The sequence below is a fragment of the Heptranchias perlo genome, unplaced genomic scaffold (assembly GCF_035084215.1).
Source record: "Heptranchias perlo isolate sHepPer1 unplaced genomic scaffold, sHepPer1.hap1 HAP1_SCAFFOLD_146, whole genome shotgun sequence".
Lineage (NCBI taxonomy): Eukaryota > Metazoa > Chordata > Chondrichthyes > Hexanchiformes > Hexanchidae > Heptranchias > Heptranchias perlo.
In genome coordinates this window covers 774675-787799 of record NW_027138711.1, presented here as the reverse complement: position 1 = coordinate 787799, position 13125 = coordinate 774675, and the positions used below count along the sequence as shown (strand labels likewise).

At 48.5% G+C, this 13125-nt stretch overlaps 1 protein-coding gene across 7 annotated transcripts in view; it reads left to right on the top strand.

Moving 5' to 3' along the window:
* The window catches only part of lmna (lamin A), a 116524-nt gene that overhangs the window by 71739 nt on the left and 31660 nt on the right, over positions 1–13125 (top strand). For 6 of the 7 annotated variants that reach the window (XR_010959732.1, XR_010959730.1, XR_010959731.1 and 3 more), the window contains exons 3-8: positions 4481–4637; positions 5797–5922; positions 7786–7956; positions 8892–9017; positions 10436–10656; positions 12167–12407. Coding sequence is in view for 3 of the 7 variants with exons in the window: in XM_067977385.1 (XP_067833486.1) it covers positions 4481–4637; positions 5797–5922; positions 7786–7956; positions 8892–9017; positions 10436–10656; positions 12167–12407 (1042 nt within the window). In the remaining 4 variants the exon portion in view is untranslated. Of the gene's footprint in view, positions 1–4115; positions 4173–4480; positions 4638–5796; positions 5923–7785; positions 7957–8891; positions 9018–10435; positions 10657–12166; positions 12408–13125 lie in introns of those variants that run through there. The other variant, XR_010959733.1, reaches the window with a different exon arrangement.

Here is a 13125-nt window from a genome sequence, read left to right as displayed (position 1 = left end):
CTGTCACTCGCCAACTTGCTAACCAGCCTCAAAGGTGTCGCCATAGCTGTGCGCACAGTAGGTACGATCTGTGAAGCAATTAATGCGTCAATTGTACTGCAATTCATCACAGCGTGAAGCACCTTCGAAAAGACTAGCATTTCTATAGCACTTTTCACGACCTCAAAACGCTTTACAGCCAATCTTTTTGAAGTGTAGTCACTGTTGTAATGTAGGAAAAGTGGCAGCCAATTTGCGCACAGCAAGATCCCAAAACAGCAATGTGATAATGATCAGATCATCTGTTTTTTTAGTGATGTTGGTTGAGGGATAAATATCAGCCCCAGGACACTGGGGAGAACTCCCCCCTGCTCTTCTTCCAATAGTGGCCGTGGGATCTTTTACATCCACCTGAGAGGGGCAGATGGGGCCTCGGTTTAACGTCTCATCCGAAAGACGGCACCTCCGACAGTGCAGCACTCCCTCAGTACTGGCACTGGATTGTGGGCTGAAGTCTCTGGAGAGGGACTTGAACCCATGACCTTCTGACTCCGAGGCGAGAGAGTGAACCCACTGAGCCACGATTTACACCATTTTGCATCCGTTTCAAGGCGGAGCCATGATACAAATTAGGAATCGGGCCGACAATCTGACTGTGCACGGCACTAAAGGCAAGAGGTGTGGGATTGCCCCTTGAGGTAGTGTCACACCAGCTGCAGTATAACTGCAGTCTAACTCTTTACAGGGGTATTTAATGTCGTACGTCTGGAAGTCGGAAGGAATATCACTGAGAATCGTGGCTGTGCAGTTTCTTCAGAAGATGAATACTTAGTCAGAAATGATTCCAATGTAAATTTTGGAACCTCTGACTAATGTTTCTGGTATGCAGGCTGGTCTTGCTTCTTGCCAAGCAAATGCTAATTAATGTTAGTCACTGTGCAGCACTGAACTGGATCTCCCAGGAACTGAAGTGGTGAGTTTGCTGAAAAACACACTCCCTGCACACCTCCTTCTCTAGTGACATTAAACATGCCGGCACAACCAAATATCTCGATTGCCACCTCCTGCCACAATGTAGTGACCCTGTGAGGAGAGGCAGGGGGAGAGAACGGGAACCGGAGAGAATACCAGGGAGTAGACAGTGTCTGCGAGAGGAGTGGGAGGGGGGACATGGAGGCAGTAAGAAAGGAGTGAAAGAAAGAATTTGCATTTTCACGACCGCGGGACGTCCCAAAGCCCTTTACAGCCAGTGAGTTATTTTTGAAGTGTAGTCACTGTTGTAATGTAGGAAACACGGCAGCCAATTGGCGCATAGCAAGATCCCACAAACAGCAATGTGATAATGACCAGATCATCTGTTTTTTTAGTGATGTTGGTCGAGGGATAAATATTGGCCCCAGGACACCGGGGAGAACTCCCCCCTGCTCTTCTTCCAATAGTGGCCGTGGGATCTTTTCCATCCACCTGAGAGGGGCAGACGGGGCCCTCGGTTTAACGTCTCATTCAAAATACGGCACCTCCGACAGTGCAGCACTCCCTCAGTACTGGCACTGGGAGTGTCGGCCTGGATTATGTGCTCGAGTCTCTGGGGTGGGACTCAAACCCACGACCTTCTGACTCAGAGGCAAGAGAGATACCCACTGAGCCATGGCTGACACCTTTGGGACTCACCAAGGTTTTCCTTTGGGTATGAACAGCTGCTAGATTGGAGGAGGAAGGAAAGACTGAGGGAGGTGAGGAGTTTTGAAGTCTTGGGAAAGTATGAGTTAGGGACAGTACGGTGAGACTCTGTTCCAAACACTGACCTCGTGTTGGTTTTATTATATCTAAATAGAATGAATGGTGACTAATTCTTACAAACTGCCTTGCTCTGTAAAGAAAGAAAGCTTGCATTTCTTTAGAACATTTTACAAGCTCAGGATGTCCCAAAGTGCTTTACAGCCAATGAAGTACTTCTGAAGTGTAGTCACTGTTGTAATGTAGGACATGTACCAGCCAATTTGCGCACAGCAAGATCCCACAAACAGCAAAGTGATAATGACCAGATAATCTGTTTTAGTGATGTTGGTTGAGCGATTAAATATTAGCCTAAGTACACCGGGGAGAACTCCCCTGCTCTTTTTCAACATAGTGGCCGTGGGATCTTTTTATCCACCTGAGAGGGGCAGACGGGGCCTTGGTTTAACGTCTCATCTGAAAGACGGCACCTCAGACGGTGCAGCACTCCCTCAGTACTGGCACCGGGAGTGTTGGCCTGGGTTATGGGGCTCAAGTCTCTGGATCGGGGGCTCGAACCCACGACCTTCTGACTCGGGAGAGAGTGACACCCACCGAGCCACGGCTGACACCTGGGGAAACTGGGAGCCTGAGAGAACGGAGAGACGGGGAAATCAACATCCTTAGAGAAGGGAGGGGGGAGACCGGGAGAAGCAAGTGTCACTGATAAATGCGAGGTGCCCAGCCAGTGACTGTTAAATGTGCTCCCCAGTGAGCTACTGTCCAATGTATTGACTCGAATACAAATCACTCCCCTCACTTCCAACCTCCAACGACCTAAACTTCTAGTTTTATTGCGTGTGTTTACAGCAATGATTAAATATTTTAAAGTAGGTGTGAGGAATGGCACAGAACTGGGATATTTTAACTTTTAGTGGATGGTTCTGGTGAAGTTAATGTTTGTTCTAGTCTTTCATAAGAAATAGGAGCAGGAGTAGGCCATTCGGCCCCTCGAGCCTGCTCTACCGTTCAATCAGATCATGGCTGATTATCTACCTCAACTCCACTTTCCCGCCCGATCCCCATATCCCTTGAGTCCAAAAATCTATCCATCTCAGCCTTGAATATACTCAATGACTGAGCATCCACAGCCCTCTGGGGTAGAGAATTCCAAAGATTCACAACCCTCTGAGTGAAGAAATTCCTCCTCATTTCAGTCCTAAATGTCCGACCCATTATCCTGCGACTATGCCCCCTAGTTCTAGACTCTCCAGCCAGGGGGAAAAAAAAACCTCTCAGCATCTACCCTGTCAAGCCCTCTCAGAATCTGACATGTTTCAATGAGGTCACCTCTCATTCTTCTAAACTCCAGAGAGTATCGGCCCATTCTAATCAATCTCTCCTCATAGGACAACTCTCTCATCCCAGAAATCAATCCAGTGAACCTTCGTTGCATCGCCTCTAAGGCAAGTATATCCTTCCTTAGATAAGGAGACCAAAACTGTACACAGTACTCCAGGTGAGGTCTCACCAAAGTCCTGTACAATTGCAGCAAGACTTCCTTACTCTTGTACTCCAACCCCCTTGCAATAAAGGCCAACATACCATTTGCCTTCCTAATTGCTTGCTGTACCTGCATACTAACTTTTTGTGTTTCTTGCACGAGGACGCCCAAATCCCTCTGAACACCAACATTTAATAGTTTCTCACCATTTAAAAAATATTCTGTTTTCTATTCTTCCTACCAAAGTGAATAACCTTACATTTCCCCACATTATATTCCATCTGCCACCACCTTGCCCACTCACATAATCTGTCTATATCCCTTTGCAGACTCTGTCCTCCTCACAGCTTACTTTCCCACCTAGCTTTGTATCATTGGCAAACTTGGATACATTACACTCGGTCCCTTCATCTAAATCATTAATATAGATTGTAAATAGCTATTGCTGTTGTTATTTACAATCTACAATCTACATCCATATAAATTCAGTTTCAGTGCAGCTATTGCACATCTGCAAGTTACTGAGACCTGCTGTCACTGAGATATTGTAACAACAACCTGCACTTCACAGGAGCGATTATCAAACAAAATTTGCCACCTATCCAAAGAAAGAGGTGTTAGGACAGGTGCCCAAAAGCTTGGTCAAAGAGAGATTTTAAGGAGCGTCTTAAAGGAGGAGAGAGAGGCGGAGAGGTTTAGAGAGGGAATTCCAGAGCTTAGGGCCTGAGCAGGTGGAGTGATGAAAGGCCAGAACTGGAGGAGCGCAGAGATCTCGGAGGTTTGTAGGGCTGGAGGAGGTTACAGAGAGAGGGAGGGACACCTGGGTGAGAATTTTAAAATCGAGGCGTTGCCGGACCGGGAGCCAATGTAGGTCAGTGAGCACAGTGGGTGATGGGGTGAACGGGACTTGGTGCGAGTTAGGATACGGGGGCAGACGAGTTTCGGATGAGCTGAAGTTTATGGAGGGTGCAAGGTGGGAGGGCGGCCAGGAGAGCGTTGGAATGGTCGAGTCTGGAGGTAACCAAGGCATGGATGAGGGTTTCAGCAGCAGATGGGCGGAGGCAGTGGTGTAAAAAGTCTCCACTGGGTACAGGTATAGCTGTGTTTCTGGGGTGATGCTGTTTAACCCCCTCCTCCCAGCCACAAGTTACCTCATCACTCCGATTGTTCAGTCTCCCTCCAGTTATTACTGAGCCTCCCGTCACTGAGTATATATTGATGTCCCTTCAGGTGAAGGTGGAACTAATCTCAGCGACTCTCTCTCCCATTTCTATTTCTCAGAAATGCCAAGAAGGAGTCTGATCTGGCTGCTGCCTTGGCCCGGCTGAGAGACCTGGAAGCAATACTCAACTCCAAGGATGCTGCTCTTTCGACAGCACTTAACGAGAAGAGGAACCTGGAGAACGAGCTGCGTGATCTGCGAGGGCAGGTCGCAAAGGTAAGAAAGCGGCCGTCCGACGGAGCGTTACTCTGGAGAAACTCTGGCTGGCTCTCTGCTTCTAGAGGTAGAGAGAGTCAGGCACAGAGTCGATGCTGTGGACTGTACAACCCTGAGACGCGCTGATCTCGAATGAGCCAACACTGCCACCTTGTGGGATTTGCTTCAGTTTCAGATCAGAAGTGATTCAGGCCCAGCGAGTTATTTGTACCTAGGAGCACCCACTGTAAATGTAAATTGGATTTGCACGCTCACCTGGCTGGTGCGGTGGGGGGGGTTTGGGTTCCTGCACAGTACGCAGTGGAGCGGCAGAACCTGTGCCAGTGATTCCCAAGGGGATGAGTTTCTGATCTCAGTCGTGTCACTGAGGAAGGTGCCGACTGGAGGCCAGAGACTCTGAGATTGAGGGCCCTCCCCTTTGAGCAGCGTTATCAGAGAGGGCAGGTGAATGAACAACAACAACTTGCATTTATATAGCATCTTTAACATAGTAAAACATCCCAAGGCGCTTCACAGGAGTGTAATCAGACAAAAATTGACACCGAGACAAAGGAGGAGATTTTAGGTGACCAAATGCTTGGTCAAAGAGGTCGGTTTTAAGGAGCGTCTTAAAGGAGGAGAGAGAGGCGGAGAGGTTTAGGGGGAGAATTCCAGAGCTTAGGGTCCAGGCGGCTGAAGGCATGGCCGCCAATGGTGGAACGATGGAAATCGGGGATGGGGGAGAGGCCAAAATTGGAGGAGTGCAGAGATCTCGGAGAGTTATTGAGGGGGGGGGGGTGGGAGGGAGGAAGTTAGAGATAGGGAGGGGGGGGCGAGGCCATGGAGGGATTTGAACACAAGGATGAGAATTTTAAAATCGAGGTGTTAAAATCAAGAGCAACGTGAAAGAAGGGGAGAAAATGTACACTAGATTACCTGCCCTGCCCCCACTTATACATTAACTTTCACAATGAGAGCTATCCTAAAGTTTTGTGATTTTGCCAAGATCAGTTCCACACAGTTACTGAGACTAGACACTCTGTTATCTTCCTGGGACAAGGGACTGCAGTGCGTGTAACACCAAACAGCACCTTTTAGTCAAGTGTTTAAATGCTTGGAGTGGCATTTTGTGTCTGGTCCAGTTTCCAGAAGTGATTTAATGTTCCTGCTCCTGTTCTAGCTGGAATTGACTCTAAATGATGTCAAGAAGCAGCTCCATGAGGTAATGCTCCGGAGGGTCGAGAGTGAGAACCGGGCCCAGACTATCCAAGAGGAGCTGGACTTCCAGAGGAACCTGTACGATGAGGTTTGTACTGTGTCTGATTCCGAGCTGTAATGTGTCTTGGGGACTTCAGGACTCTGTATATAAGGGGTACTCATCGCTTACCTGCACCCTTTAGTCTGTCTGTCTGTCTTTCTATCGTCTTGTTTTTGAACAAGGCTGGAATTTCTCTCAACCACAAGTCTCCCACATTCCTACTGACCCAATTCCTTCTCCATCTCCCCACCATTTCTCTCCCTTCATATCTTCCCTCTTCTGCTGCCCATCTCTTATATCCTCCTTTCTATCTCTCCCTCCTTTTTCCATCTCCATCCTGGTCTGTCTTGCTCCTCTTTTCCTTCTCTTCCTTTTGTTAACGCTTTTCCAAATTTATCCCCATTTCTGCCTCTCTACCTCTCCCTGGACCCCACTTTCCTCTCCACCCCTTTCAACTGTCTCTCCCTGAAGCCTTTAATATTTCAGTCTATCTTCACTCAACTCTCTCTCTTTGACCTTCTAACCCTGTCTCTCCCCTCTTTCCCCCCACCCACCCAAAGCCCATGTTGATCAGCCCCTGGTGTGGGGTGTGATTGGCCATATGTCTGTGCCAGTTTCAGGAAGTGAGCGGTCCTGATGTGAGTGAGTGTGAACCTTGCACTATTTGATGGTGACAGATTTGCAGCCACCTTTGATGGCTATCACAGCCACTGTCCTCTCTGCACCTGGAACCTCCTGGCCTTTACCTCAATTCCCTTTACTCTCCTCACAGGTGAACACACACAGCAAGCAAATAAATTCAGTAAACACTAGATTTCTGAGTCATGGCCCTTCCACTTTAACCACTGCCTCAGACTAGAAGAGGCCGGGTAAGTGTGAAATATTACCATAGGTAGTGGGGTATTATTTCCCACATGACCGTGATATATAGTGTGAGCCTAGCCAGTAAGTGCAACAGCTTGTTCTCTATGGGGAGTATCACAACTGATCCGATCCCATCTCTACCTGGCGCCCAGACATGCTCTTTCCAGTAAGAGTCGGAATGAGTCTGGTTACTTCCCTCCCTCCCCATCCAGTGCAAAGATACTGAGCCTAAATGTAGTACGTGCGGTACCACCCTGGCTGAGATCTATTTAACTCAGAGACCAGGGATTAAGCCTTAACCCTGGTATGGCTCAGAGTCACACTGCATCTAGGAGAAAGAAAGAGGGCTAAATATTGGCCCAGGACACTGGGGAGAACTCCCCTGCTCTTCTCCCAATAGTGGGATCTTTTTTGTCCACCTGAGGGGGCAGACGGGGCCTCGGTTTAACATCTCATCCGAAAGACGGCACCTCCAATGGTGCAGCACTCCCTCAGAACTGGCACTGCAGTGTCAGCCTAGATTTTGTTTAGATCTCGGTGCAAAAATGAAGACTGGCAATTGAAAGAGGTAGTGGAGGGTGCCAAGGGCCAATGGAGCCATGCCCCAGCAAGATTTAAGAGGAGAAGGCAAGGGGAAATTAGCGGAAGATTTTTTTTAATAAAACACTGATGGGTACAATATGCCACAGGACAATTTTCCCACTGGGTAGTTCTAGTGGGGAGGAACTGGGCTTGAGTTGACGCCCAGTGACTCCTGGAATGGTGTGTTGGACTCCTATTCAGAGGCCATTTTAACTCCAGCCACACAATGTTGCAGTGCTTTGGTCCATTAGAATTCTGGCCTTGTGATCAGGATGCAGTAAAGTTAAGCCCTAAGGAGGATATTGGAACTATTAAGTGAATCATTTCCCCCCCCCCACCCTGGCTCGCTGTGTCTTGTCTCTGTCCATAAAACCCCTGCTCACTGTGTCCTGTCTCTCTGTCCATAAAGCCCTCGCTGTCCTGAGCTAATATAAAGGATGACCTGTCTGTCTTCCATCCCTACAGGAAATTCGTGATACAAAAAGGCGCCATGAGTCCCGTTTGGTTGAGATTGATTCAGGGCGCCAGCGGGAGTACGAGAGTAAGCTGGCTGATGCCTTGAACGAGCTGAGGACCCTGCATGATGAGCAAGTCAAACTGTACAAAGAAGAGTTGGAGAAAACGTACCATTCCAAGGTAATCGTGATCTGTCTCCCATTCTCCAAACGTGCTCTGACTCCCTCGAATTGTCTCACCCATTAACTACGTATCTGGTTTCATGTGGAGAAAGTCACCACATCTGCTTGCCTCAGCTGCAGCTTTTAACGGAGTGCTAGCACACCTCCTGTAATGCCCCTCACGGGCAGTCTGGGATCTGGGGTACAATTATGTTTAATTACTAACCTGCTTTGTCCCTTTAAAACCACTGCTCAACTCTTCCCATGATGTGGAGATGCCGGTGATGGACTGGGGTTGACAATTGTAAACAATCTTACAACACCAAGTTATAGTCCAACAAATTTATTTTAAATTCCACAAGCTTTCGGAGGCTTCCTCCTTCGTCAGGTGCCTGTGGAGGCAGTGATGTAACTGGGCACATGCAGGCAATTGTAACTCCGAGGGTCACTTCAGGGTACGGTAGCGTAGTGGTTATGTTACTGGGCTAGTAATCCAGAGGCCTGGACTAAAAATCCAGAGTCACGAGTTCAAATCCCGCCACGGCGGCTGGCGAATTTAAATTCAATTAATTAAAAATAAAAAATCTGGAATTAAAATACTAGTATCAGTAATGATAGCCATGAAACTACCGGATTGTCGTAAAAACCCATCTGGTTCACTAATGTCCTTTAGGGAAGGAAACCTGCCGTCCTTACCCGGTCTGGCCTATATGTGACTCCAGACCCACAGCAATGTGGTTGATTCGTAATTGCCCTCTTAGGGATGGGCAATAAATGCCGGCCTTGCCAGCGACGCCCACATCCCGTGAACGAATAAAAAAAAAACTCAGAGAGCAACTGTAACTGTAAATTTCAGGCTGCAGCTTTCTTCCTCTCTTCAAAAGATTGTGTTGCATTTGATACTTGAGGTTCTGATCTCACTTGGATAACACGATATTCCTGTTTCTAACACAGCTGGAGAATGCTAAGCTTTCTGCGGAGAGGAACAGCAACCTCATTGGTGCTGCCCACGAGGAGCTCTCATCTACCCGACTCCGCATGGAGACCTTGTCGTCGCAGCTGAAACAATTGCAGAACCAGGTGAGGCCCACAAACGGCCATTCACTTTTTGACAACCAGCGTTAAGACCAACGATGGAAGGATTGCTGATAATTCCCCAAACCCAAAGAGAGAGAGAGTTAATATCTCGCTCTTAAACACAAGCATTTTAATACGGTTAGCTCCTGATACATGAATAACTACATCTTATTCCATATGAGCTGTTGGGATTTTCTTCTTTGACAGTTTTAAATGTAACTGGTTGATGGATTCACTGTTAAATGGCTAGGGCTTGGCACACTGTAGAAATGAGACTTCGTACTGCGGGTGACTGCACGAGTTAAGACTTACTGAATCATAGAAAGTTACAGCACAGAAGGAGGCCATTCGGCCCATCGTGTCCGTGCTAGCCGAGAAAGAGCCACCCAGCTTAATCCGACTTTCCAGCACTTGGTCCGTAGCCCTGTAGGTTTCGACACTTCAAGTGCACATCCAGGTACTTTTTAAATGAGTTGAGGGTTTCTGCCTCCACCACCCTCTCAGGCAGTGAGTTCCAGACCCCCACCACCCTCTGAGGGAAAAAAATTCTGCTCAGCTCCCCTCTAATCCTTCTACCAATTACTTTAAATCTATACCCCCTGGTCACTGACCCCTCTGCTAAGGGAAATAGGTCCTCCCTATCCACTCTATCTAGTCCCATCATAATTTTATACACTTCAATTAAATCTCCCCTCAGCCTCCTTTGTTCCAAAGAAAACAACCCCAGCCTATCCAATCTTTCCCCATAGCTAAAATTCTCCAGAGAGTCTTCAGGCTGTCAGTACAAGAAATGGTGACTACGGACCTGAGTTAATTGTGTAGCTCTTTCTCTCTGGTTTTATTCATGTGGGCTCTCTGTAGGGAGATTAGGGCCCTGATATTTATAAAGAGACGGTTAGGTAGCTGGGGGGGTGTAACGCAGAGGTCCAGCTGAATTTAACCTCATTTAAATTTTTTTTTCTCTCTGCTTCCCGGCCCGCAGCCAGAACAACTCGCTGCGTAAGGTAGGCCGCAGCCAGGGAGAGGAGGGAGGGAGGGAGAGATGGCGGGGGGGGTGGGGCTTCAGGTCGTGGGGAGGGGGGTTCGAGGCAGGTTTGCTCCTCCTCCTGGCCCACAAGCAGTGTTGGAAAAGCACTTACCTGTTTGATCCGTCCACTCCCTCCTCCCTTCAGCTGCCGGGTTTCTAGAGCCCTGGGAAACCCGACCCTCAGCCGCTAAATCTACAAGTCTGGTACAATTTGAGGCACGCAGCCTCGTTAGCATATTTAAATAACTGACCGCGTTTGAGGCGGGATGGGGATTGGGTTTCAGATTTTTGAAATTTTAAGCTGTCCCCCCACCCCTTGTGGAGAGGGGTTAAAACTCCCCCCCTCCTTCTGGCCTGGTGGGTGATAAAATTTCCGATTCTGTGCCTCCTGTAGATCGCAGCTAAAGAGAGCAAGATCCAGGAGCTGGAAGCTGCCCTGCAGCGGGAGCGAGATACCTGCCGTCGTCTGATCACCGACAAGGACCGGGAGATGGCCGAAATGCAGCGTCGAATGCAGATCCAGTTGGACGAGTACCAGGAGCTGCTCGATGTCAAACTGGCCTTGGACATGGAGATCAATGCCTACAGGAAGATGCTGGAGGGAGAAGAGGAGAGGTACGTCTACCTGGGCAAACAGGTCCTTATAAACAGAGGCATAGAGTACAAAAGCAAGGAAGTTATGCTAAACCCTTTATAAATCACTGTCTAGGCCCCAGCTGGAGTATTATGTGCAATTCTGGGCACCGCACTTTAGGAAGGATGTCAAGGCCTTGGAGAGGGTGCAGAGGAGATTTACTAGAATGGTCCCAGGGATGAGGAACTTCAGTTATGTGGAGAGACTGGAGAAGCTGGGATTGTTCTTCAGAGCAGAGAAGGTTAAGGGGAGATTTAATCGAGGTGTTCAAAATTGAGTAGTTTTGAGAGAGTAAATAAGGAGAAACTGTTTCCAGTGGCAGGAGGGTCGGGAACCAGAGGACACAGATTGAAGGGGACTGGCAAAAAATCCAGGGGGAAATGGGGAGATTTTTTTTACGCAGCGAGTTGTTCTGATCTGGAATGCGCTGCCTGAAAGGGCGGTGGAAGCAGATTCAATAATAACTTTCAAAAGGGAATTGGATAAATACTTGCAGGGGGAAAAAGCAGGATGAGTGGGACTAATTTCAAATCTCTTTCAAAGAGACTGAACAGGCACGATGGGCCAAATGGCCTCCTCCTGTGCTGTATGATTCTACAGTTACACTCTGCCCTATCAGGGTGCGATTCTGAGCAGGGGCATAGGATTATTTCTGAGGCCTCCGTGCATTTTTGCGGATACCGCTGTCTTGTGATAAGCCAATGGGAAGACAGCAGCAGCCCATGGTCAGTCAGAGGTGAGCCCCAGTACTCCTCAATGGGACTTGGCTTTGGTGGCCCGATCTCGCCCAGCTCTGCGCGACTGGACTGGCTGAGGACGACTCGCTTTCCTGAAGAGGAAGCCCCAAGCCTCTCCTTGGCACCTTACCTGGTAATTGGTCCAAGCCCAAGTAACTCACCATGTAGGAAATTGTGGTGAGAATGTGGAACTCGCTGTCACAAGGAGTGGTTGAGGCGAATAGCTTAGATACATTTAAGGGAGAGAGGAATAGAAGGATATATTGATAGGATGAGATGAAGTAAGGTAGGAGCATAAACACTGGCATAGACATGTTGGGCTGAGTGTCCTGTTTCTGTGCTGTTCTTGTTGTCAGTAGCTGGGACTGTGCCCCATCTCTCTGCAGTGTTCTGTCTGTCTGATATTAGCTGGGACTGTGCCCCATCTCTCTGCAGTGTTCTGTCTGTCTGATATTAGCTGGGACTGTGCCCCATCTCTCTGCAGTGTTCTGTCTGTCTGTTATTAGCTGGGACTGTGCCCCATCTCTCTGCAGTGTTCTGTCTGTCTGTTATTAGCTGGGACTGTGCCCCATCTCTCTGCAGTGTTCTGTCTGTCTGTTATTAGCTGGGACTGTGCCCCATCTCTCTGCAGTGTTCTGTCTGTGTTATTAGCTGGGACTGTGCCCCATCTCTCTGCAGTGTTCTGTCTGTCTGTTATTAGCTGGGACTGTGCCCCACCTGTCTGCAGGGTTGTGACGCGTTTTTCTGTTTGCAGGCTGAGACTGTCTCCGAGCCCACCGCCGCATGTCTCTGTATCCAGGACGACCACCAGCCGCACCATACACACTTCACAGTCGGCTCACGGTAAGAAGCGGAGACTGGATGAACTGGAGAGTGAAGCATCAGGCAGCAGCAACACCAGCATATCCCAGCATGCGTCGTCCAAAGGGCGCGTCATGGTCGAAGCCATTGACTTGGATGGGAAGTTCGTGAGACTTAAGAACAAGTCAAACGAGGTGAGGTTGGAAGATTTGGAATTTCGTTTCCCTTACACGTAATGATACATTCGGAATATCGTGGACACGATAAGCCAATCATAGGAACAGGAGGCCATTCAGCCCCTCGAGATGTCCCACCATTCTATCGATCATGGCTGATTTGCATCTTAACCCCATTTACTCGCATTTGCTCCAAATCCCTTGATACCCTTACCCAACAGAAGTCTATCGATCTTCGTCTTGAAAGTTCTAAGCAGCCTCCAGCATCCACAACCTTTTGGGAGAGAGAGTTCCAGATTTCTATCACATTTTGTGTGAAAAAGTGCTTCCTGATTTTGCTCCTGAACGGCCCAGCTCTAATTTTAAGATAGTAGAGTTTGAGCATCTGCAATCTTCCCTTGTAACTCATCCCCTTTACACTGGGGCTTGGTCTCCCGCTCTCCTCTGCAACCTCCCCATTGTATGCACGAGGATTAGAATCAACACTCAAAGTTCATTACTCTTCCTGCTGTAAAACCGTTCACTCACACGGGCTTCTGTTACCTGGATGAGTAATCGGAATCCCCCAGTCCAGCCCTGGTGGATTTGTGGTGTAGTGAAGTGACCGCTTCTTCCTGCACGAGTTTAGTCGTTCCACACGTGCAAAAAATAACTCAAACCAGTGCTGGTGTGAGCAAAGCTTTGTACAGCTCACTGAGGGAAATATAGGGCTCGGGGACGAGTGGGTACGAGGAAT